This window comes from Notechis scutatus, chromosome 3 (assembly GCF_049901735.1).
Source record: "Notechis scutatus isolate UNSWTSFEM ecotype Mainland chromosome 3, rNotScu1.2, whole genome shotgun sequence".
Taxonomy (NCBI): domain Eukaryota; kingdom Metazoa; phylum Chordata; class Lepidosauria; order Squamata; family Elapidae; genus Notechis; species Notechis scutatus.
The window spans coordinates 35,425,238-35,449,157 of NC_142011.1; the positions used below are offsets into that span (position 1 = coordinate 35,425,238).

Genomic DNA, 23,920 nt, shown 5'->3' on the forward strand with positions numbered 1-23,920 from the left:
GCCAAATTAATAATAAAATGTGTTATGGTCAACCAACAACTTAATCACAGAGCATCTGTGGGTTGCGTCACATCTGCAAAGACACAGGAAACCACTTCTAATTGGGTTTTTTCCTTTTTGAAAATGTGCATTCTCCTCCTAATGTGGTTGGTGTCAGACTGTTAAATCTTTATTTCTTTATGTTTTGCAAATTTTCTCCTCTAGCTAAAATACCAGAACCTTTAAATTGTAGCCTATGGCTGGAGGGGATTAAGATTTTTTTTTACTAAGAAAAGGAGAACAAACAAGAAAGGGCCTAAACATTCATAGAAACGAAAATACTATTTATTGGCATGAGATCTCTATGTAGAAAGTACAGCTTGCAGCACAAGTGAGTATATTACAAACCTTTTTTCAATTTGTCTCATTAACAGGCTGCACATTAATTAGTGTACTGTAATGTAATTTTGAGTTTTTCCTGAAAAATCTTCTGGAATAATTCTGTTATCAATAGATTTGACCAGACTATTGAAAGTATGGGATTATGACTCTTCGCTTTTTTCCTGTTAAGTGCTTATTTAGGCTTTAGGACACACTGCCATATGTTCTCTTTCATGCTAAAGAAAAACTAGAAAATTGCTTTTTAAATGTACATTATTATGAATAGGCTTTGTAAATGCATGACAGAACATTCAAGCAAAAGGAAGAACATGAATTTAATTTGCCTTGTAAGCTGTCTGTAGAAATTTTAACTGTTCTTTTTTTTAGCCAAAGGCCACTGCATTATAAATATACAAACCCCAAGGGGCGATAGAAATGATAGTAAGATTTTTAAAAAGCTTGATTTGTGAAAGCATTTTGCTGTGCTACTGTTAATTTATGTTAATGAAAAGATTTATAGCACTACAAAATCTAACAGAAATTTTTGCAAAAGCTTTAATTTATTCCACTTCATGAGGTTATACTGTAGTATCGGACAAAGCATTCTATAATCCACAAAATGTTATACAATAATAAATTGGTTCATCCTTTAGTGTCAAATGTAACATTGTTAAAAGTAAGGAAAAAAACAAAAAGATTACCCCTTTGAAATGTATTCTAATATGCTAGCCAGAACTCATCCATTCACAGATTCTTTTCCTGGCATTGTATAAATCTAGGATTTACCTAAGATTTGTGCTTCACAATACAATGCAGGATCTGACTTTTATGACTGCAAATGTTTGAAATTCGTTAATTTTATTACATGCCTCTCTTGATACTGAAGGATCAGATGATGGAAGGTATGTACAGAGGAGGCCCTGGGGGTCAGAGGAAGGTCATAGGTGGAGATAGGACCCAGGTATGGATGGAATGGACGTGAGAGTGAGGAATATGAATTCTGATAAAACATTTTCTCTTGTCTTCATTTCTTTGCCTTAAAACAGACAATTAAGCAGCCCTGCTCCTTCCTGTCTTCTCTCTCTGCAGAAGGAGAGGGGTCGCGGGGGGAGTGAGGGTCTTGCCTCAGACAAAGACTTAAATCAGCGTTTACTTTTCTCTGCGGAAGGAGGGGGTTGCGGGTGCTGCCTTGAGCTGCTCTGCAATAGGAAGGGGGTGGGGCTGCACATTCGTAATGAGGCAGAAGTTAGCACCTTACCTGCTAGAAAACCACTAGCCAGGATATTAAGAACAAGAATAGCACACTTATAAGAAAAAAAACCCAAAACCACAAAGCTGGCACATGAAGCTAGGACACTTTGCAAAATACTCATGACCTGGAGTGAAAAGCTATTTAGCATAATAAGTGTAAAGGTTTAGGGGGCTGAAATCCAAATAACCAATCAATATTATCTGTTATGCGTTCATTATTAGAGGAAAGGCAAAGGATTGAATATGACCACCCCTTGACTATAAAAATTGCTGTAAAATTCTCATCTAGGTCCTTGGTTAGCTTTTGAGCCAGGGTCCTTATATCTTGGTACCAAAATAAAAGTATAATTTTGTACCACACCTTGACTCCGGTGACTTATTGGTTTCGACGCCAAGCAAGAGGCCAGTTTTGGGGACAACAGTTTGGTGGAGAATGTGGAAAAACATGCTTGGATCCACCACTGCCTAAGGGACAAATCAAAGGGGAGACCTCCAGGTCATGTACATTGGCAGTTGAGAGGAGAGTGAATGGTTCCTAAGAATAATATCCGGCCAGGTATCTTGGCTGTGCATTCACCCATGGGCAGCCACCCTTAAGTCCTTATGAGCTCGTCTGAGCTGTGAGCGGAGAACTTAAATAGCAAGGGCTCAGAGAAAGGGTGACTGAATGACTATAAGCTGCCTTTTGGACTTGGCCCTGAGGTAAGTTCCTGGGTTCTTGAAAATTCCACCTCCCCAATACATTTGCATGCATCTAAGTGTGTGCTTATGCGAAATGTTTATTTTTAATTCATTTCAACTGTATGAGGAATGTAAAAACTAACAGGACCTGGATAACTGCTCACTAATATTAAATAACTGCTGATTAAAATAAATGTAACTAGTCATGTGTAAGATGAGGGATGTTAGCTATCCCAGTAACTGATTCCCATCAAAATATACCGGTTATTCTTTCTCTCTGGTGGTGTCTGCTTTTATGGCAACATTATGGTTACCATCTTAACTGTTTTTGAACATTTCCTGCAGATGACAACTGTCTCTTTCACACTCAATCCATTCTACAGACAGAGTGCACTCTGTAACTCAAGTGTACACATACACAACTATCTATTTCTGCTTCTCTTCCCAGAAGGAGGAAGGAAAAGGGAGGGGGAACCTGGGTGTAATTGCAATTGTCTAACTGATAGGAAGGGAAGGGGAGGGAGATGAGGAGAGGAGACTGTTACTGAACATGTTAGGAAAAAATGGAAATAAATCTTATGTTTTTTTTTTTAAAAAGGTTTAGGTCAACAGACAAACAACTCCTACCACAAAGTACCTCCCATTATTCATCAGTTGGTCCAAAGCCAATTGCATTTCCTACTGATTTGCCTACTTGTGCTAAAAACTCTACCAGAAGTCTTTGAATGCTAGCTGATTAATTTATATCTCAGTTTAGGTGACCAAAACTGAAATGCAAGCAAGAAAAATGTCTACCCACCAGCATCCCTTGGTGATCCCACAGCTTTCTCAAATTGTGTGGGTCCAAAATTCATTCGTCCTTTTGCATTTTTAAGAATTGAGGGAGTTAATGTTACATTACATTTTGCAGATGTTGAGGCATTCTTTTCAGCCTTTGAAGTTCTAATGTCTCCACCCACTTTCAGTGGGTGAACTTTGATGTGCTATTCAAAGCCTGGAGTGAACTTCAAGTTGAGGCTTGCATCTCTGATATTGGTTAAAAGTGTTGTTGCTATAAAGAATAATTTGACTTGTCAACATGGAAAGACATTGCACTTAACATACGAGCACGGAGTAGTAATGCCCTCTGGAGACAAATACACATTGTTGCAGGTTAGCAAGTTATTGATTTCTCCCCCTTTGTTTATTTATGGTTTACTTAGTTTTGGTTTAGTGTCCTGTGTAACCTATTCAATTGCTTGGTAAACCATGGTTTAATGCTTTAGTGAAGAAACTGTGTGTATTAGTAAAGCAATGATTATGATTTACTTTACTATGTCAAACCCAACCGGTAGATATGAATGTTGAGACAACTAATTATTAAAATCTCTGCTCATCTATTTCTATATCCATTCCTCCCTGCCCCACCCAGTTGTCCCACTTGCCAGGTACATTTGTCTTCTGTTTACAGAAGCAAGATGAGCCATCGCCAGAAATGCAAGAACTTGCCATCTTTTGTTCTTTCAATTTTTGCCTCTCTGGGTATTTGCTTCACTTTTCCCATGTGGTTTTTCTTCCTCTTTTATTTAGAGTATTTATAAGCCGTTACTCATTATCAAAGTTGACACCAGCCAGAGCATAGAATAATTCAAAGAAGTAGTGCAAGATCAGGTGACAAGGATAGACCTGGCCCATAGAATCGCCGAGAATTGGACATGGCTGAATAGATAACGTCATCATCAACAACAATCCAATTTGGCACATATTCCCAACTGTAACTTTCACTGAATTCAGTGGAGTTGATTCCCAGGTAAATATGTTTCTTGAATTTCTGAAAATATATTTTCTTGGTTATCCTTACTTATTTCTTTTGTTTTTTTCCCTTTCCTACTGTATTCTTTAAAACCCTATACCAGTAGTCCTCGACTTATGACCACAATTGAGCCCAACATTTATGTTGTTAAGTGAGAAATTTGTTAAGTGAATTTTGCTCCATTTTACTACTTTTCTTGCTGCATTTATTAAGTGAATCATTACAGTTGTTAAATTAGTAACAACATTGATTAAATGAATCTAGTTTTCCCATTGATTTGGCTTGTCAGAAGGTCACAAAAGGTGATCAGGTGAACATGGGATACTGCAACTGTCATAAATATGAACCAGTTGTCAAGCATCTGAGTGTAAATCACATAACCATGGGGTCATAAGCAGTGGTGGGATTCAAATTTTTTTTACTACCAGTTCTGTGAGCGTGGTTTAGTGGGCTTGGCAGGGGAAGGATACTGCAAAATCCCCATTCCCTCCCCATCCCACTAACCTGCTTTCCAGCTCCGTTCTCCTGTGCAGGGCAACAAAAGAAGACCCAGCCAATCAGCTGGGACTCGGGAGGCAGAGAATAGATGGGGGTGGGGCCAGTCAGAGGTGGTATTTTCCGGTTCTCCAAATTACTCAAAATTTTCACTACTGGTTCTGCAGAACTGGTCAGTTCCTGCTGAACACCACCTCTGGTCATAAGTCACTTTTTCAATGCCGTTGTAACTTTGAATGGTCACTAAATGAACTGTTGTAAGTTGAGGACTACCTGTATTAATTCTCTTTCTGTTTAATCTTTCTGTTATGTATTGTTTTCCTTTAGTAAACTTTTTTCCACCAAAAACATCTGAATCCTATATAATTAATAAGAAAGAGTGAATGCTGTCTGGAGTAACATCACAAGTCAAGGGATTGGATCTTTCCAACATGAAGTGATTGGGGAATTTGGGAACCTAACAATTTCTGGGAAATTCCATCTTTGATTCTGAAGATTTATAGTTCCCCCTTCAGAGGTAGTCTACAATTTGGGAGGTCTCCTAGACTCGCAGATCCTGCTTAAATGCAGATTGCAAGAGTAGCCGGGAAGGATTTTGCATAGTAACATCTTATGCACAACTTTTTACCCTTCCTGGACTTCAAAGTCCTGCCCTAATCATTTCCCATGTGCAATGCAAGCTATACAGAGCTGCCTTGAGGAACATGAGGAAATTACAGTGGTTGCAGAATGAAAAGTCCAAAGCAGTGTGACTCACTGCTTTGGAAACTGTGCTGGTTATCAGTTGGCTTTTGATATGATTCAAGGTGTTGATTGTCATGTTTAAGACCACGAATGACTGTTTATTTATGGACCTCTTTCTCCTGTATTCATCTGCCTATCAAATCAGATCAAATAGGGTCAACCACCTCCAGATCCCATTTCTAATCACTTGATGGAGTGCTTTTCAATAGCTGTCCTCACTCTGTATAGCTCCCTCCTAGTGGAAATTCAGTTAGTATCATGTCTCCTAGGCTTCAGGAAAACTTTGAAGACGTACCTGTTCAGTCTTGCACAGAAGGAAAGTTATCTGTGATTTGAAGGTGAGGTTGCAAACAACATGTATTTTTTGATGTTTAGTTTGTTTTTAAAAAAATTCCAACTTAAATGTATTTGGGGATTTCTAGGGTAGCATTTATATGTTTGTATTGTGAACTGCCTAGAGCCTATGGAAATGGGTAGCATACAGGTAAATCAGTCAGTTAATAATTTTATTGAATAAATGATTAAAGACTTTGTTGCTGGCTATGCTTCTGAGGGGAAAATTCCAAAAAAAAAAAACCACCAAGGAAATTGTCCAGAGTCTTATAATTAATAAGGATTTATTAAAACGGTCCCTTTGCTAACAGCATTGGAGATTCACCCCCAAGAGCATCACAGTTGTGGGGAAGTAGTTAACCTATGGACATGACTGACAAAGAAAACACTTTTCTTGGGCAAATTTTACAGCCCTTCAACTTCTTCACTCCCAGAGTTGGGAAAGGTTTATGCCAAGGGAGGGATTATATATTAAGTATCTATCACCCTACTAAGAGGAAAGAGGAAAACAATTATAGAATTGGAGTTAGAACAGGAAATTTGTTATGTTGTAGCTTGTGCAATTAAATAGAAAGAGTTAACTTGTCTTACCATCACTGATACGGTTGCAGTCCAATTTGGATATATAAAAGTTTCAAATGTATTAAAATGACCCAGGTGGAAAAAATTTACAAAAATGCCAGAGTAAGTGTGAAATGAAAAGTTTTTCAAAAAAGTTATCACTGAATTGAAAAATTCTTCATACTAACTTAGTTGTTAGCTGCTTTCTTTTTATTTTTTTCTTTCAAACTATGTACATTATTTTCAGTGTTAAGAACCTACCACTTCCAACGTTTCCTGGTTCTAATATAAACATACACCCATCAAAGTCCAAATGGACTTCCATCTTTGTATTTAACTGATTGAAAAAAGATTGAAGCCAGATATAATTGTCCACCAGTCTTTGGTATAATTTAATCAGATTATGCATATTTGGAATGGTTGATGCTTAGGGGAATCTAAACATTATGTTTTTTATTACATGTAACAATTATATACCTATTACATCTGAAACCTTATTGTTGTGAATCAATAAAAGTTACTAACATAAATGCAAATCAGGGTTTGGAAACCTGCACACCTGATTGGCCCTTATACAACAACTAGGGATTGGTCCATAAGTAGCCCCTGATTGGCCACTATTTGGACACTTCTCATTGGTTATAAGTTTGAACTTATGGCACATGTCATTGGTTAATAAGGTAGCAGATAACCCTATAAAAGGGTTGCTGTTGCCCATAGCCTTGCTCTGTTCTGTTCTATTTACGATTATTAAAGAGTTGAAGTCACTGGTCAGATGTCTGGTCTCCATTATTTCCCAAACGTAACACTGGCGACGAGGGTGGGATACGGAGACCGAAGAGCTGACTGAGTTACAGAGCAACCAACAGAGCACGTGGTCGAACACGCACCATCAACGGCAACATGGCCAGCGGTGCCGTACCACCCGCTCCATTCAACCCAGAAACCGAAGACTGGGAGGCATACATGGACCGGTTCCAGATGTTTCTGGAGACCAACAATTTGAAAGATGCAACAACCGGCAAAAAAAGAGCTATCTTTCTAACTCACTGCGGGCCTACCGTGTTTAAAATGGCAAAGTCACTTGCCAAGCCAGCAGAGGTAAAAGAGATGGACTGGGACGTCCTCGAGCCCTTACTACGGGCTCACTATGCGCCCACCGTGCCAACCTTAGTCAGAAGACACGAATATTACCAGAGGGACCAACGGAAGGGCGAAAGCCTTGCCAATTACATCGCGGACCTCCGCAACCTTGGAGGCCTCTGCGGATTCGCCGACTTAGAAGAAGCCCTCCGGGACCGCCTGGTTCTGGGCCTAGAAGACGGCACGATCCAGAGCAAAATTATGGCTAAGGGGGACATCAGCCTCAATGATGCCCTTAAAGAAGCCTCGGCAGCGGAGGCGACCAAGAAGTCGGCAGCCCGAATGTGCCGCACCAACGCACCGCTACGTAAACTCGCCAATGATACCTCGCCTCGCTCAGAGAGACACCCGGTATCGACTCACCACGAAGACCTAGAATCCCCATCAGAAAGCGATGAGGAAGAGGTCAACCGACTCCGAACGGAACGAGACCAGTTCACACAACCCTCATTCTGACCGTGTGCAGGATGTGGGGCGAATCACCCACGATCCAACTGCAAATTCCTCGACGCACTCTGCCGAAATTGCGGGAGACGAGGTCACATCGCAAAGGTTTGCAGAAGCAAACAAAACTCCAAACCCCGACAGGCCGAATGCCAATCTTCAGGATTCTTCAGCACACACCGAGAAAAACTGAACCACCAATGGGGAAACCACTCCTACAGAAACAAGCCATCCACCACTTCCACCAGGCGTGAAGAAACCAGGCGGGAAGAGACCCACCAAACAATCACCATTGGCCACGCTACATCCCTTGATTGGGAAAATCCGAGTAAAGGTCGCCATCGAAAACAAACCTTGCGTGATGGAGGTAGACTCGGATCTTCCCTCTCGATGGTGTCGTGGAAAACGCTCCAACAGCTCATTCCAACAATTCGCCGCCAAGACCTTAACCCTCAAAGGGTTATACTCAAAGACTATCAGGGCAACCGAATTCCCGTCGTCGGGTCCCGCAGATTCCAGATCTCTTTCAAGGACCGTACCGTCGCTCTGCCACTGACTGTCGTGGACCGTGACAGGCCTAGTCTTTTAGGCCTTCAATGGTTCAGGCCGCTCGGAATTACTGTAGCCGGAGTCCACCGAGCCGAGAGCAACGATTGGGAGGAAGCACTCGTGCAAGAATTCCAAGACGTTTTCGCGAACGGACTAGGCAAGTACAAGGGGACCCCGATCTCGTTTAACTTGAACCCTGAGATAGCACCCATCCGCCTTAAGCCACGTCGGGTGCCATTCGCCTTGAAGCCTAAAATCGACGAACAACTCGATAAGCTAATAGCGCAGGGCGTGCTGGAACCCACCGACCACGCCCGCTGGGAAACCCCTATAGTGACGCCTATCAAGCCTGATGGGTCACTGAGAATTTGCGGAGACTACCGGGCCACCTTAAACCACGCACTACAGCAAAGTGCATATCCAGTGCCGGTAGTGTAACACTTGCTCCATTCCCTGGGTGGCGGGAAAGTTTTCGCTAAACTAGATCTAGCCCAGGCGTATCAGCAATTGCCTGTAGATCCTACCACGGCAGAAGCGCAAACTATCGTAACGCACAGGGCGCATTTAAATGCAACGGCTCCAGTTCGGGGTAGCGTTGCCCCGGAATCTTTCAGAGTTTAATGGAAAGGTTGTTACAAGGGATCAGAGGGGTCGTACCATATTTCGACGATGTACTCATCGCCACCCCTAACAAAGACATCCTAGAAAAGCAACTCAGAGAGGTTTTACAAAGATTCCAAAACGCAGGCCTCAGAGTTAAAAAAGATAAATGCCAGTTATGTACCGAAAAAGTAGAATTTTTGGGATACCTACTGGACAGCCAAGGAATCCATCCCACCGAAGACAAATTAAGGGCGATTAAAAAGGCCCCCACTCCAAGGAACAAGGCAGACCTACAGGCGTTCCTTGGACTTATCAATTTCTATAATGTCTTTTTACCCCACAAAGCAACGGTAGCAGAACCATTGCATAGACTATTAGACAAAAAAGCAACCTGGGTTTGGGGACAACGGGAACAATGTGCTTTCCAACAAGTAAAGAAATTGCTAACTTCTGATTCTGTACTTATGCAGTACAACGAGACTCTTCCACTCACTATCACGTGTGACGCATCACCTTTTGGGGTTGGGGCAATTCTGGCCCACGTATTACCAAATGGAGCAGAAGCCCCCATCGCGTTTTTTTCGCGAACCCTAGCTAAAGCTGAAAGAAATTATAGTCAGCTGGACAAGGAAGCTTTAGCTATTGTGGCTGCAGTTAAAAGATTTCATGAATATGGCCGTGCGTTTACGATAATCACTGATCATAAACCGCTACTGGGGATCATTGTGGGTAATAAACCAACCCCGTATATATTGTCCCCCAGAATGACCCGTTGGTCTGAATTCTTGGCGGCCTACAACTACACCTTGCAACATCGCCCGGGGAAATCAATTCTCCACGCCGATGCATTGAGCAGAACACCGCTCCCAGACTCTGTTGTAGATCCAGCCCCAACCATCTCAACACTACAGATCGAAGCTCTACATGCACCACCATTGACGGCTAGAGACATTGCCTTTGAAACAAAACGCGACCCAGTTCTGCAACACATCCTGCGCTGGGTTGAACGGGGGTGGCCGACGGACCAAATAGCACCGGAATGGGCGCCTTTCAAAGCCCGCCAAACCGAACTGTTTTCCCAAAAAGGCTGTATCTTGTGGGGCGATCGAGTCGTAATCCCTGGCAAATTGCAACAAACTGTTTTGGCGGTATTGCATGAGGGACATCCGGATATCGTGCGGATGAAAGCACTCGCACGCAGCTACGCTTGGTGGCCGGGAATCGACAAAAGAATCGAGGCCTGGGTCGCTACTTGTCAACGTTGCCAGGACGTCAGCAACGCCCCGCCTAAAGCAAGCCCAACCGAATGGGAAACTCCGAGGGGACCTTGGTCCCGTATTCATATTGACTTTGCGGGGCCTACCAAAGGACACACTTTCCTTACCGTGTTTCTCATATAATAAGACCGGGTCTTATTTTTTTTTGAGCCCCGAAAAAACGGCTAGGCTGTCTTTTCGGGGGTGACTTAATTTTCCCCCCCTTGCATCTTTGGGCGGGCGGCAACGGCTTGGATGTTGACCTCGGCGTTGGTGGGGCACTTTGTATCAGGGTCCACGCAGGCAGCACCATATCCGGGTGTGCAACAAAAGTACTTCCTAACAGCAAGCCCCCCCCCCGCTATTTCCCCCCCATTTCGCATGTTTTAATATAGGCCTTAATTTGGGGGGAGGGGCTTAATTTCATTTCATGCCTATAAAACATGCTGGGACTTCCTATTGGGGGAGGCCGTATTGTTGGAGAAACAGGGTATTACTGTCGACGCCTATTCAAACTGGCTCGAGATTCATCGAATGAATACAACTACAACGGACTCAGTCATCAATAAATTAAACAGACTATTTGCCACACACGGGTTTCCGGACGTGTTGGTCTCGGACAACGGCCCACAGTTTACTGCATTACCCTTTGAACAATTTCTTGCTGATCGAGGCATCCGCCATGCGCTAACCTCGCCCGCGCACCCTGCGGCAAATGGACGTGCAGAACGCATGGTACAATTTGTAAAAAAGACCCTTCACAAAATGGAATTTGGCAACATTGACGAGAAAATCAATCGAATTCTCTTGTTGCAGCACATCACGCCCCACAGCGTGACCAACAAAACGCCCGCTGAACTTCTTATGGGGTGGAAACTACGATCGCACCTTGACCGGCTCCACCCCGCATTTGCACCGGAAAAGCCCTTCGGCTCCAGCAGCAAATGCCGGGAATTTAAGGTAGGTGATTTAATCTTTGCCAAAAACTTTTCCGGCGACCCGTTATGGATACCCGCAACCGTTACCCACCTTACCGGGCCTAGATCTTACCGCCTGCTAAAGGACGATGGGAGGGTGTGGAAACGCCACATAGACCAACTCCGATCGAGATTACCACCCAGCACCCATGACTCCCCGGGTTCACCAACTCAAGGGGGAGGAAATATCGAAGAAATTGACTTTGATATGACAAATAGCGGGCCAACGGAAACCCTACGGCCCAGCGGAACACCGGAACTTGAAGCGGGGAGGGAGTTGAATTTTTCAGGGAACTTTAATACGGGGGAAACCGAACTGCAAAACCCCGAAGAAACACGGAGTAGCAGAGACAACCACAGTGGAAGCAGCACGAAATCACCGTGCAGCGAAACTGAATTTAATAAAGATCATCCAAACGCTCCACCGGAACCGGACCTTAGACCAAAACCGGTGGAGCCACGGAAATCATCCAGACAGACCAAACGGCCTGTCTATCTTGAGGATTTTATCACAGCTCCCCTCAAACGGAACCCAAAGGGGAGGGGTGTTGTGAATCAATAAAAGTTACTAACATAAATGCAAATCAGGGTTTGGAAACCTGCACACCTGATTGGCCCTTATACAACAACTAGGGATTGGTCCATAAGTAGTCCCTGATTGGCCACTATTTGGACACTTCTCATTGGTTATAAGTTTGAACTTATGGCACATGTCATTGGTTAATAAGGTAGCAGATAACCCTATAAAAGGGTTGCTGTTGCCCATAGCCTTGCTCTGTTCTGTTCTATTTACGATTATTAAAGAGTTGAAGTCACTGGTCAGATGTCTGGTCTCCATTATTTCCCAAACTTAACACTTATATTATTACAGGTGTTCATTTTTGTTATATCCTTATTTACTTAAAAATAATGCCCATTTTAATCCCATAGATATGGTGCCATTCAGATATGTTAAGAAAGTACAAACTTTCTTTTTATTTATAATTATCAATAATAATTTGTTTATTATAGCATTCCTGGAAAATAATTGCTGTACACTGAAGGTAGGGTTGAAGATACTTACATTTGCAGTCTGTGCACTGTGTTTTGTGATAAATATGAAAGAAATCACAATTATCTTAAGTGTTTGTGACAGTGGGATCAGGCTTAATATATGATAATAAGCAGGGGTGGGATTCTACCAGTTCGCACCTATTCGCTAGAACCGGTTGTTAACATTCTAAGCAGTTCGGAGAACTGGTTGTTAGAAGAAATTTCTGGCCTAATCCTGTAAGGAAGGCAGGAAGGAAACATTCTGGTGTTGCTTACAGAAACTGCCTCTCCGTTAACCCTTTTTACATTCTTGGCAGGACTAGACTTCCTGTCTCTGGAACTTCTCTGGAGGTTTTTTCCCTCCTTTGCTGGTACTTTGCTTGTGTGGAGTGACCATTCAAAGTTACAATGGCACTGAAAAAAGTGACTTATAACCATTTATTGACACACTTATGACTATTGCAGCATCCCCACAGTCATGAGAGGCCAGGCGAGGAGATGTGTGCCTCGATGTGAGTGATGTTGAGTTGGCCAAGCCCAGCCAGTCACATTACCACCAAGCCATGCCCACCAACTAAGCCACGCCCATGGAACCGGTTGTTAAAAAATTTGAATCCCACCCCTGATAATAAGCACTTCCATTGGGAAAGACTGGATTGTGTAAGATAATTACCTGATGTAATAATTAGTATAATTTAAGGATTTGTCCTCTTAAAAAATAGTAGGAATTTGGGAAAGCCCTGCGATTAGATGATTTCTCTGCAGAACTAGCCTGAATATTTATTTTCGCAGATGAGTAAGACAGACGGTTTCCAGGCTATACAAAGATTCCATTCCTTTTCTAAGACAATTTTTACATGTCACATAGTATACTATGCACCTGTACAAACATAATGCTGCCTGTTTTTGCATATTGAAAGCAGCAGCTACCATTCTTCCATTTCTGTCCATAAGGTTGGATGTATGTCAGTGATGGCTTATGCAATCTGGGGAGTACTTATCTAACTACCTAGAGCTCCACATAAATAAAGTGTTCTATAACAAAGTCTTTCTTTCTTATTCTTCAGTTTGATATTATGGGCTAAAATGTGTTGCCAAAAACAATATAGACATAATTGTTCCTGTTCACCTCCCTAAGCAAAAAAGTTACCATAGTTTCATAGAAAGTTCCACGATTGTCTTTTCTATTTGCCTTTTCTATTTATCTTTTTCTATTTGCCACTCAGTAATGTAAATACGAGATTTTGCAATTTCTTTCGTCTTTCCCGTTCCCTGGAAATACTACAACATTCTGGGATGTCTATTTGAATGTTACATATTTGCAATATTTTCGGGAAATGTATAATTGACTTGAAGTAGTACTTTTTTTACACAATTCCTTATACACCATCAAAATTTATGTTTCAGTGTGGGTTTTGTCTTATGAGCCATACCCCCTAATAAAGTACTGTATGCTAAAATCACATTTTGGAAAGGTTACCATGAAGATCGACTGTTTCACTACAAAACATGGCTATATCCTCTAATAGATAAAAAAAATACTGGATGAGATATATAGAAAATGCAAGCTGATTGCATTACATTCTGGTACAAATTATACACAAAACAGAACACACTGTGAACCTGTACTTGAAAAAGCTTTGGGTTACTGAAATATAGAATCATTGGACTTTTAAATCTGTTTATTAATATCAACAAATTATATTCTATCATGACACATGGTAGACACATGGTAGTAGTCCTTTGAGAGATGGTTAATATTGACATATCATTTTGTATGTTGCAGCATTCTGAAGATATGGCATCTCAGTACAAGTATCTACTCACAGAATGACTACAATCTAGTTTGGTTTTTCTTTGTCTTGAAGTTCTGAACAGCAAGACATCCAGTACAGTGAGAACTTATCTACTTTGAAAACAATCTAATAATACCTGAATAAAAGATTTAGCTGCAGTTATATCACCCAGCATGATGATTCTTTTCTGTCAAAGATGTCTAAACTAGGAGTTCAAACCGAACTGATGGAGTGAATAATGATGTGTAAGAAGAAGTTGTGGATTGTTTTGGCCCTGTGCTTTGCACTTTCCATCTGGAAGATATATATTTCTGTTTCATCTTTGTCCAAAAATCTTGGTGAGAGGCTACTGCAAGACTCATTAATGAAAGAGGAAATGTGTTACTATAACAAATGTATTGGCCTAAGCAGTTGGGATTGGTTTTGTGACCTCTTTGATGCCTCCGTAAACTGCCTGCTGACTCTTGAAAACTCTGATATCCCACCAGAGGTTCTTCAGTGGTGGCTGGTGAGTACTGGATCATATTACTAAGCTAAACAGCTATAACTATTTAGAGAAAAGAATTGGGCAAAAAATTATTCTCTCTACTAAGTGAAGTGTTGTGTGTAGTACTTGTCCAGATTTGTGTTTCAGTGGGAAATAAATGGTAGAAGCTTATTTTAGCATTTTATCTTTGAGTTCATTTTAACTAAGACTGAGCATAGTAAAAGCACTGAAGTCCAATAAAGAGTGAATTTGTGATCTACATATACTGTATGTAAAACATTTTACGCAACTTGCCTTTTGCTTGATTTTTTTCCTATACTTGTCAAAAACCTGGCTTCTCTTCCTTTCCTCTTTTTGAAGATCTAGATTGCATTATCTTTTGCCAAGATGGACGAAGAAAGATAGACCTGCTTTTGTTTCCTAACTATAGAGAAACCATTCATTGCCGTTCAGTCAGCAATCTCGCTAAATGTTTCAATCTGAATTCCATCAACATAACATGAAATGAGCAGGAATATGGGAGTTAGGGTTGAACAATTTGTAGAGGGCCACAGCCTCCCTCTCCATAATGTACATAATCCAAGTTAGCCACTTTGAAATTTTCAAGCTGTCCTTTGGTTTCTAGTAACCTTTCAGCTCTGTTCTCATGTCTTATGTATCTAAGGTACAGAACATTTTTTTCTATTTAGGACTATTTAGGTGTTTGATGTGTGGTGAGCTACATTAAAAAATAATTTTGATTTTATCTAATGAATATAGAAATTAACTAGACATATTTACTGAAATGTTTCTTTCCATATATTTAATATTTCTCTATTTCTATGTCATTAATCATTACAAATTTATGAATAACCCTAAATTAATCAATCATGGTTACGAAAGGATAAATCCATTTAGTAGGAAGAGATCAGTATTGCAATGAGAAATGATCAAGAATTTGTTTCTACCTTATCATAAATTGACTCAGTATTTTGAGCTGCTTAATACAATTCTGAAACTATACATTTCAGAAAAGTAATATTTATATAACTTGTTAGGCTAGAATGTGACTAGCTGGTTTTTGGTTCAGTGTATCATGCAAATCTAAAACAGTCACATAGTCGTCAGTCCTTTTACCCAAAAAATGCTCCAATGCATTGAGGCTACACAGCTGTACCTTCTGTGTTTATGAAAGAAATAGTGATGGTTTTTCATAGTCAATCTCCTATAGATATAGGACCCATTTTTGAAATCAGTATTGACCAGTGTAGTTCAGAGGTATCCAAAGGGTCTGTATTTCTTCCCCAAAGTAGAACATTTCTTGGGCAGGCGTTATTGGAAGTTTCTCCACCCTGCTTCTAATGCTTTGTTTTATTCCATCAGAAGCTACAAAGTTCAAAAGATGGCAGCCAAATTCAGAAGATGGTAAAATATCTGTCACCCACTGCTAGAGTTCAGGATGTTGTTCATTGTGGAACTTGTGCTGTGGTAGGAAACTCAGGAAGGCTGAGGGGCTCTAAATATGGAGAGAAGATAGATTCTCACAAGTTTGTGATGAGGTAAGTAGGTAGAACAACACAGCATATTTATTTATTTTATTTATTTATTTATTTGATTTGCCAATTGTTTACAAGATAATAAGTATAAATGTATACATAGTTGTGAATACATGAAATGGTTACATATAAGAAAAATAAAAGAATAAGAGAAACAATAGGACAGGGACGGTAGGCACGTTGGTGCGCTTATGCACGCCCCCTACAGACCTCTTAGGAAAGGGGTGAGGTCAATAGTAGACAGTCTAAGGTTAAAGTTTTTGGGGTTTGGGGAAGAAACTACAGAGTCGGGTAGAGTATTCCAGACATTGACCACTCTATTGCTGAAGTCGTATTTCCTGCAATCAAGTTTGGTGCGGTTTACTTTGAGTTTGTATCTATTGTGTGCTCTTGTGTTGTTATGGTTGAAGCTGAAGTATTCATTGACAGGTAGGACATTGCAATGTATGATTTTGTATACCATGCTTAAGTCAGACCGAAGACGGCGTAATTCAAGGTTTTCTAGTTCTAGAATTTCAAGTCTGGTGGCATAAGGTATTCTACAGCGAGTAGAGGAGTGGAGAACTCTTCTTGTGAAATATTTCTGGACTTTCTCAATTGTGCTAATATCAGATACGTAGTGTGGGTTCCAGACTGATGAACTGTATTCGAGTATTGGTCTAGCAAATGTTTTGTATGCTCTGGTTAGTAGTGTGATATTACCAGAGAAAAAGCTACGTAGGATTAGGTTAACAACTCTTAATGCCTTTTTGGCTATGTAGTTGCAGTGTGCTCTAGCACTTAGATCATTAGAGGTGAGTATTCCAAGGTCCTTTACAGAGCTTGGGTCATCAACAAGATCTTGACTATTCAGCTTGTATTTTATTTTCTGATTTTTTTGCCAATATGTAAGACAGAGCATTTATTTGTTGAGATTTGAAGTTGCCATTTGTTTGACCATTCGGATACATAGTCAAGATCTTTTTGTAGGGTAGCAGTATTGTCTGTGGTATTGAACAGCTTTACATCATCAGCGAAGAGAACGCAATTGCTCTTAATATGATCACAGAGGTCGTTTATGTAGAGTATGAAGAGAGTTGGTCCTAGAACACTGCCTTGGGGAACACCACTATTGACAGGTACTGGATTTGATAGGACGCTCCCGATTTTGACCATTTGTTGTCTGTTTGACAGGAATGCTTCTATCCAGTTATTCAGTTGTCCAGAGATACCATAGGATTTTATTTTTAGGAGTAGTTTGTCGTGTACCACTGAATCAAAGGCTTTACAGAAGTCTATGTAGATTGCGTCTATTGTTTTGCCCTGGTCGAGTTGTGTCGTCCATATGTTTTTGCAGTGTAAGAGTTGCAGATTACAGGATAGTTTTTTCCTGAAACCAAATTGTTTATTGGAGAGTAGGTTATTTGTCTCTAAGTGAAGGATGATGGATTGGTTAATAATTGATTCCATGACTTTACAGGTGACGCAGCATAAGGAGATTGGCCTGTAGTTTTCAACTAGGCTTGGGTCTCCCTTTTTGAAGATGGGGATGACTGTGGCTTGTGACCATAGGTTGGGCAAGGAGCTGGTTCTGAAAGATTTTTCAAAGATTATGCTTAGAGGTTTGGCTATGGCAGTGGATAGCTTTCTTAAGAAGTAGGCACATATTCCATCCGGTCCAATAGATAGAGATGGTTTTAGGTTGCGTAGTGCTTTTTCAACGTTGTCTACTGTAAAATCGATATGTATTAGATCATTGTTGTTATCTGTGGTACGGCTAGGAAATATTGGGCATGATCCATTGCTGTTTACAAATACTGAGCCGAAGAATGTGTTAAAGATTTTGGCTTTAATGGTGTCGTCGTTGCAGTCTTTACCATCAGGTCCTATCAAGGGAGGGATGGACCTTGAGTCTTTTAGTTTGTTGTTTACAAAATTGTAAAAAGCGCGGGTGGAATTGGTGCTTAGAAGGTTTTCCTCTTGTTTAATGTGATAATTGGTGCATTCGGTCTTTATCTGGTGGCATAGATTTTTGTATCGGTTTTTGAAATTGGCAACGTGACCAGATTTGTTTTTCCGCCAGAGTGATCTCTTTTTGGATTGAAGTTTCCTTATTGATATGGGTAATCTGCTTTTTTGTTTTGTTTTGGGAGTTGTTGTTGGTACATATAGTTTGATGACTCTTTTGACTTCAAGTAAAAATATGTTATAATGGTCTTCAACGGTATTGCATCCAGTGAATAGAGATTGCCAATCAAGGGATGAGAGATCGTTGTCTATAAGATCATAGTTGCCTTTTTTGAAGTTACAATAGGGGATTACATCATTGTGGTGATTTTTGTGTGGATGTATGTTGAGACAAAAGTTGATCATATTGTGGTCACTACTGGAAAAGGGTTCTTTAGATTGTATTCCGTAGATTAGGTTCAAACTGTTGCAGAAGTTGAGATCGAGGCAGTTGTTTAGTCTAGTGTTGTTGGTTACTAGTTGTTCCAGTCCCAGATTTGTAATAGCATTGTAGAAGGTTGTGTGTATGATTTCAGTTGTACAATCATTTAGGGTCCAGTTAATATGAGGTAGATTGAAATCACCAAGAAGGATAAAAGGGTATGGGCAGGATGCAGCCCATGTTAGTAATGTATTTAGCTTGTTTACATGTTCGATGTCATAATCAGGTGCTCTGTAACATAGTAAGAATCGAATTGTGATATTTGAGGATAGTTCACAGATGATGGTTTCAGGAAGGGCAAACTCCTGGGTAACTTGGATATTTTTTAGATGTAAGGATTTTTTATAGAATATAGCAACTCCACCTCCTTGACGATTTTCACGATCTGATCTGTAAACATGATAGTCTCTTACTGTGGTAATGGAGTCGGGGAGAGATGCATTGAGCCATGTTTCACAGACAAATATAATGTCGAAGTTAGCCATATTTAGGAGGAAGAGAAATTCAGGTATTTTATTCACGAGGCTTCTTGCATTGAGTAGTTTGCATTTAAGGCCGGCAGTAGTTGGAATTGAGGTAGTTGGGGGCGTGCGTGCCTAGTCTTGGGTGATGGTGGATGGGTTGAGGTAGGGTTGTGGTTGAGGGTAAAAGCTCAACCACAACCCTACCTCAACACAAAGAATGAGAGATCTGCAGCCCTCAAACTAGATTCAAAAGACATCACAACAGATTGGTGTAGACTTCTCCCAGGAGTGATATTTTTCTATTTCTTTGTTTTTTTATTATTACATTAACTAGTCTGACTGCCCTAAAATGGCAGGGAGTTGGGATATTTATGCCATGTTTGATTTGATTCAAAGGCGGTGTTTTGAATATGCAGAGCTATGAACTCAGCATCTATCTCTGATTTGTTAAAACAGTAGCAGCAAAAGCAGTGTTTTCCATGATCACACAACTCTGTTGGGATCCAGGAAACAGATGATATTGTATTGAGTCAGAGACAAAAACTGCATTTACTTTCTGAAGCACCTTGAATCTGAATTAAATCTCAAGTATTGTACAGCCTATCCTTCCAGATTAGAAAAAAAGATTATAGAAATAATAATCTTCCTCCCTTTTTGGCATCTTGATTGTCAATTTTAATGTTAATATTTATTATTCTAATATTTTAATGTTTTATCTTGTTGCTTTTTACTTGTTTGTAAGCGTCCTAGAATCACCTCTAGGCAAGATGGCGCCATATAAATTTAATAAAAGTGAAAATCTGTGGATATAGAAAAGATGTGATTTCCTCTGTTGGCAGCATGTGGCCACAAACAAATTGACAATGAAACAATGACGATTACCATACTAAAAACATTTTTATCCTGATAAATGATCCTAAGTTTGCAATCAGGAATCTAATATGTTGCTGCTGTGATCAGATATTATAACTGGCTATTGTAAGACTCTATTGCATGGGTGTCAAACTCGCGGTGTCATGTTGCCGTGACATGACATATCGTGACATTTTCCCTCTTTGTGGAATTGGGATAGGCGTGGCCTGCTTATGATGCATCTGGCCTGCTGGCTGCCAGTTTAACACCCCTGCTCTATTGCCTTAGGGAAGAAAAGGGGTATTTGTGGGCCAGGTATAGAGATCTCAGTCTACATCCAGCTGGGAGTTAGAAAATCCCCATTTCTAAGAGTAGCGTTATACATCTTGTTATGTAAATAGCTGCATATACTTTACCCAACATGTCACATTCTAAAAGTAGACACTTGGATCTAAAGTAGGCCCCATGAGGTAAAGCTGATTTTTTAAGCCATGAAATGAGTGCCTTGACATTTTACAAGGTTTAAGGTTTAAAATTTGCCCCTTAAAATCCACCCCAAATCTTCTGTTGAGACTACAAAAGGCATGCTGCATGCAGCTTATGAACCATATTATGTACTTCTAACACGCAATATATGTTATTCTATTTAAGCTTCTCTCAAAAAGTGATAACCACATGAGAAAATATAATATCCGTATTGAATATCATGTAGGCCAGGGGTGTCAAACTGGCAACCTGTGGGCTGGATGGGTCATGTGTAGGCCTCTCCCACCCCAGCTTCGTAAAGGGGGAAAATGTCATGATACATCACATGACAGCAACATGTCATGAGTTTGACCCCCATGATGTAGACAATATCCACTAACTTTATCTGGATCTGTGACTTAGATCCAGGTTTTGTACTTAGTAAGTTTAAGTAACATTTTTTTTTCATGTGTGTGACCTAGGCATCTTGAATAAGAAAATTCTGATTGTTTTTTTTTAAAATATTCTCAAAGAATGAACACTGCACAGGTTACAGGTTTTGAGGAAGATGTTGGTACACGAACCACACACCATTTCATGTACCCAGAGAGTGCTATGAATCTCCATCCTAATGTGCATCTTGTACTAGTCCCTTTCAAACCTCTGGATCTCAAATGGTTGGCCAGTGCCCTTTCAACAGGAGATATCCAGCAGTAAGTATCCTTCTTAAGTAATTGCATATAAAAGACTGAGCAATAGCATAGTAATATCATGCTATCAAGCATTCCTAGTGCTATCAGAATATCAAGCATGTTTCCATTCTTAGATGGCAAACACAGTTCTCACTATATCAGATATTTATTTGTCATTATCACTTATTAAAGAAATTTCCCATGAAACCGGTTTTCCATAAATGGGTTTTAATCTATCAACCAGAGGAACAAAAATAAAATTATGTTTAAAATCAGAAGTCTCCTGATTTGGGGCTACCATAGAATAATATAGTTATCTTTCTACAATGTCTACAATATTGATTAAAAGAAAATTGAATGACGTTGAATGGTAAAGATTCTTCCATTCCTTTCTCAGAACGTACAAAAGAGTTAAACGATTTATTAAAGCCGACAAAAACAAGGTAAGGTGTAAATTAAAAAAGCAATAATGCATTTATTATTATATTTTTATTTTTTTGGATTAAAAATAATCACTATTGGAGTCCCAACTTCATAAATAAATGTATTGTTTTATATTTATCTTATATATTAAATCATATTTCAAGCTGGTAATATTCCTTGCTAAATAATAAAATACAGGAGGCAGAAGGAAAATGATTATGGAGGCCACTACACACATTCTTAACAGTCAAAGAAAACTTGTACTAGGGAGGATCAAACTAGGAATCTCTTAGGAATATGAACTGTTCTTGTTCCAGACTACAGCCAGGTATGGTATTTTGTGGTACCGTGGCCCTGAAGCCATGGAATAACTGCACATACTGTCAAGATCTGATGTGTCCAGGGAGAGGGGATCATCCATTCTATTTTAAGTCCTAGGGAACATCAAGGACTTTTCTTGCTCTGAAGTTATTTTTATAATAGATGGACCAATTTGAGGAAGGATTTATGATCAATCTGGGTGAATCTTGTTTTATCAAATTTTCTTCTTAGATTCTAATAATTCATCCTGGTTTCCTGAAATATATCCAAGACAAATGGACACAGCATCATGGAAAGTATCCTTCCACTGGGTTGATTACACTGATTTTTGCCATTCATACTTGCACACGGGTAAGTGCATCTAAAAAACCCATTCCTCTTATCTCTGTAAATCAGGGGTTCCCAATCCCTGGGCTGTGGCACCATACTGGACTGCAGCCTATTGGGAACCAGGCCACACAAGCAGCGGGCCACCCTTTGAGTACGCAAAGCTCCGACAGAGCTCCCCATTCTCCTGCTGCTTGTGTGGAACCATTCCCCACCACCACCACCGACACTTTAGCCCCCAGTCTGCAGAGCCAGAAAGATTGGGAATCATGCTGTAAATGGGTTCTGAGCTGAAGAGCTATTGAGTTCCTATGGCTTCACTAACCACTTTTACCTCTGTTCCCAAAACAATTTCTCTTTACCATTTATTTAGTAATAAAAATCTTGTTGGGAAGCTGCCAAATGGCAGTTGGGAAGCTACTAAATGGCAGACTATATGTGGCAAATATTGATATTTTACAGGACACTTTGTACTTTAATCACCAAAATGAAAAACTATGACAAAGAAACCAAATTCAACCTACTATTCAACATGAGTTATATTTTACCTACTTGTTTCACCTTCCACTTTGCAAAACCCATACATAACTTTCTAAAACATAAAGTAAAAGCAACATTTGAGGAGGGATATAAATTATGCAACTCTGGCATTTATGTAATGCAATTGATTATAGGGTGGCAGGCAACCTAAAACAGTATTTTTGATGTTTTGTATTTCAATGCCATCTCTTCCATCCAGGATGGCAATGACAGGGACCCGGGAGAAGTGTAATTCAAAACATATAACAGAGATTAGGTGTCTGGTCTCTTCAGTAGATGTGCAACATTTAAGTATTTTGCAGACATTGTTTTCTCACTTGCTTCTCTTGCTTTGGTAGGTTTCTGTCTTTGGCTTTGGTGCAGACAGCAAAGGGAACTGGCATCACTACTGGGAAGACAATCGTAATGCAGGGGCCTTTCTCAAGTCTGGAGTACACAATGGCACTTTTGAGCTACAACTCATTGAAAGGCTGGCAACTGAAGGCAAAGTGGCATTCTATAAATAGTTGATACTTTACACTACGCGTCTAAACTTCCTTAATTAGATTGAAATAGGGATATAATGCCTCCCAAAATTATCTTAGTCTTACAGGTCTTCACATTCAGATTTTTAAAAATTATCTCTGTTCTGGGTTCAAAGAAAAGCAAAACTAGAATAAAACACAAGAAGAGGAGACATTTCTGTTTGTTTCATGCACCAAATATTAAAAATATGAGCAACATGGTCCTGCTTTTCTGAATGTATGCATTTTAGAATAACAGAGACTGTAAACACTAGTTGTTACTAGCTTCAGATTTTGCTCCATTCTCTGAGTATGAAACGATAGACAGAACAATTCAGATTTACTTAGCTGTGTTTTTGACACCAGAAGAAATTGGAGCACCAAAAGTAGCATCAAAAGAAACATATTTCTGATTATATTCAGAACCGGTGTTTGAATGTGAAATATATCTTTGAATTTGAAAAATAGGCTTTCTGATAACTCATTTGGTGTTTCTCCTTCCCTCCATCATAATTTGTAAATCAAGTTCTCAATAAATTATCCAAATTTTTAATATTATTTGAATATTACTTGAAATGATTATTATTTTAATTTTATTTGAAATGATTGCTGGAAATATGTTTATTAAATGTATATACATCTTGCTGTTTGGAGTGATTCTAGATATATATTACAACAGCCATTATTTAGGAATGTCTAATACACTAATTGGCAACTCTATATTAGCTTCATCAATTGTAGACCCAATATCAAAACATGTAAGAGTAATGTTAGCAAAAATGGGGAAATTCACATTATTATTATTTTTTTACTTAAAACTTTTATTTAAACAATGGTAAGCTAAGTAGTCAATGATTTGGTTCATA

General features: G+C 39.8%; 1 protein-coding gene across 4 annotated transcripts; it reads left to right on the top strand.

The window, feature by feature from the left end:
* The first annotated feature begins 109 nt into the window (after positions 1 to 109).
* Positions 110 to 23,612, top strand: LOC113428802 (CMP-N-acetylneuraminate-beta-galactosamide-alpha-2,3-sialyltransferase 2-like). 4 transcript variants are annotated; one of them, XM_087959500.1, is made up of 8 exons: positions 110 to 370; positions 3,862 to 4,081; positions 14,008 to 14,525; positions 15,867 to 16,042; positions 20,782 to 20,961; positions 21,338 to 21,383; positions 21,916 to 22,035; positions 22,890 to 23,612. In XM_087959500.1, the coding sequence occupies exons 3-8, from the start codon at positions 14,256 to 14,258 to the stop codon at positions 23,055 to 23,057; spliced, it is 960 nt and encodes a 319-aa protein (XP_087815626.1). In that variant the 5' UTR covers positions 110 to 370; positions 3,862 to 4,081; positions 14,008 to 14,255; the 3' UTR covers positions 23,058 to 23,612. The 4 variants fall into 4 exon arrangements, with proteins under 4 accessions (XP_087815626.1, XP_087815630.1, XP_087815629.1 ...); XM_087959503.1 differs by lacking the exon at positions 3,862 to 4,081 and adding an exon at positions 5,593 to 5,661 and having other exon boundaries at positions 113 to 370; XM_087959504.1 differs by lacking the exon at positions 3,862 to 4,081 and having other exon boundaries at positions 14,090 to 14,525.
* Positions 23,613 to 23,920: the final 308 nt, after the last annotated feature.

Coding starts and splice junctions, on each gene's coding strand:
- LOC113428802 (XM_087959500.1), top strand. CDS start 14,256: ATGATGTGTAAGAAGAAGTTGTGGATTGTTTTGGCCCTGTGCTTTGCA. Junction 21,384..21,915: donor TTAAAGCCGACAAAAACAAG/GTAAGGTGTAAA, acceptor TTTTCTTCTTAG/ATTCTAATAATTCATCCTGG. Junction 22,036..22,889: donor CCATTCATACTTGCACACGG/GTAAGTGCATCT, acceptor TTGCTTTGGTAG/GTTTCTGTCTTTGGCTTTGG.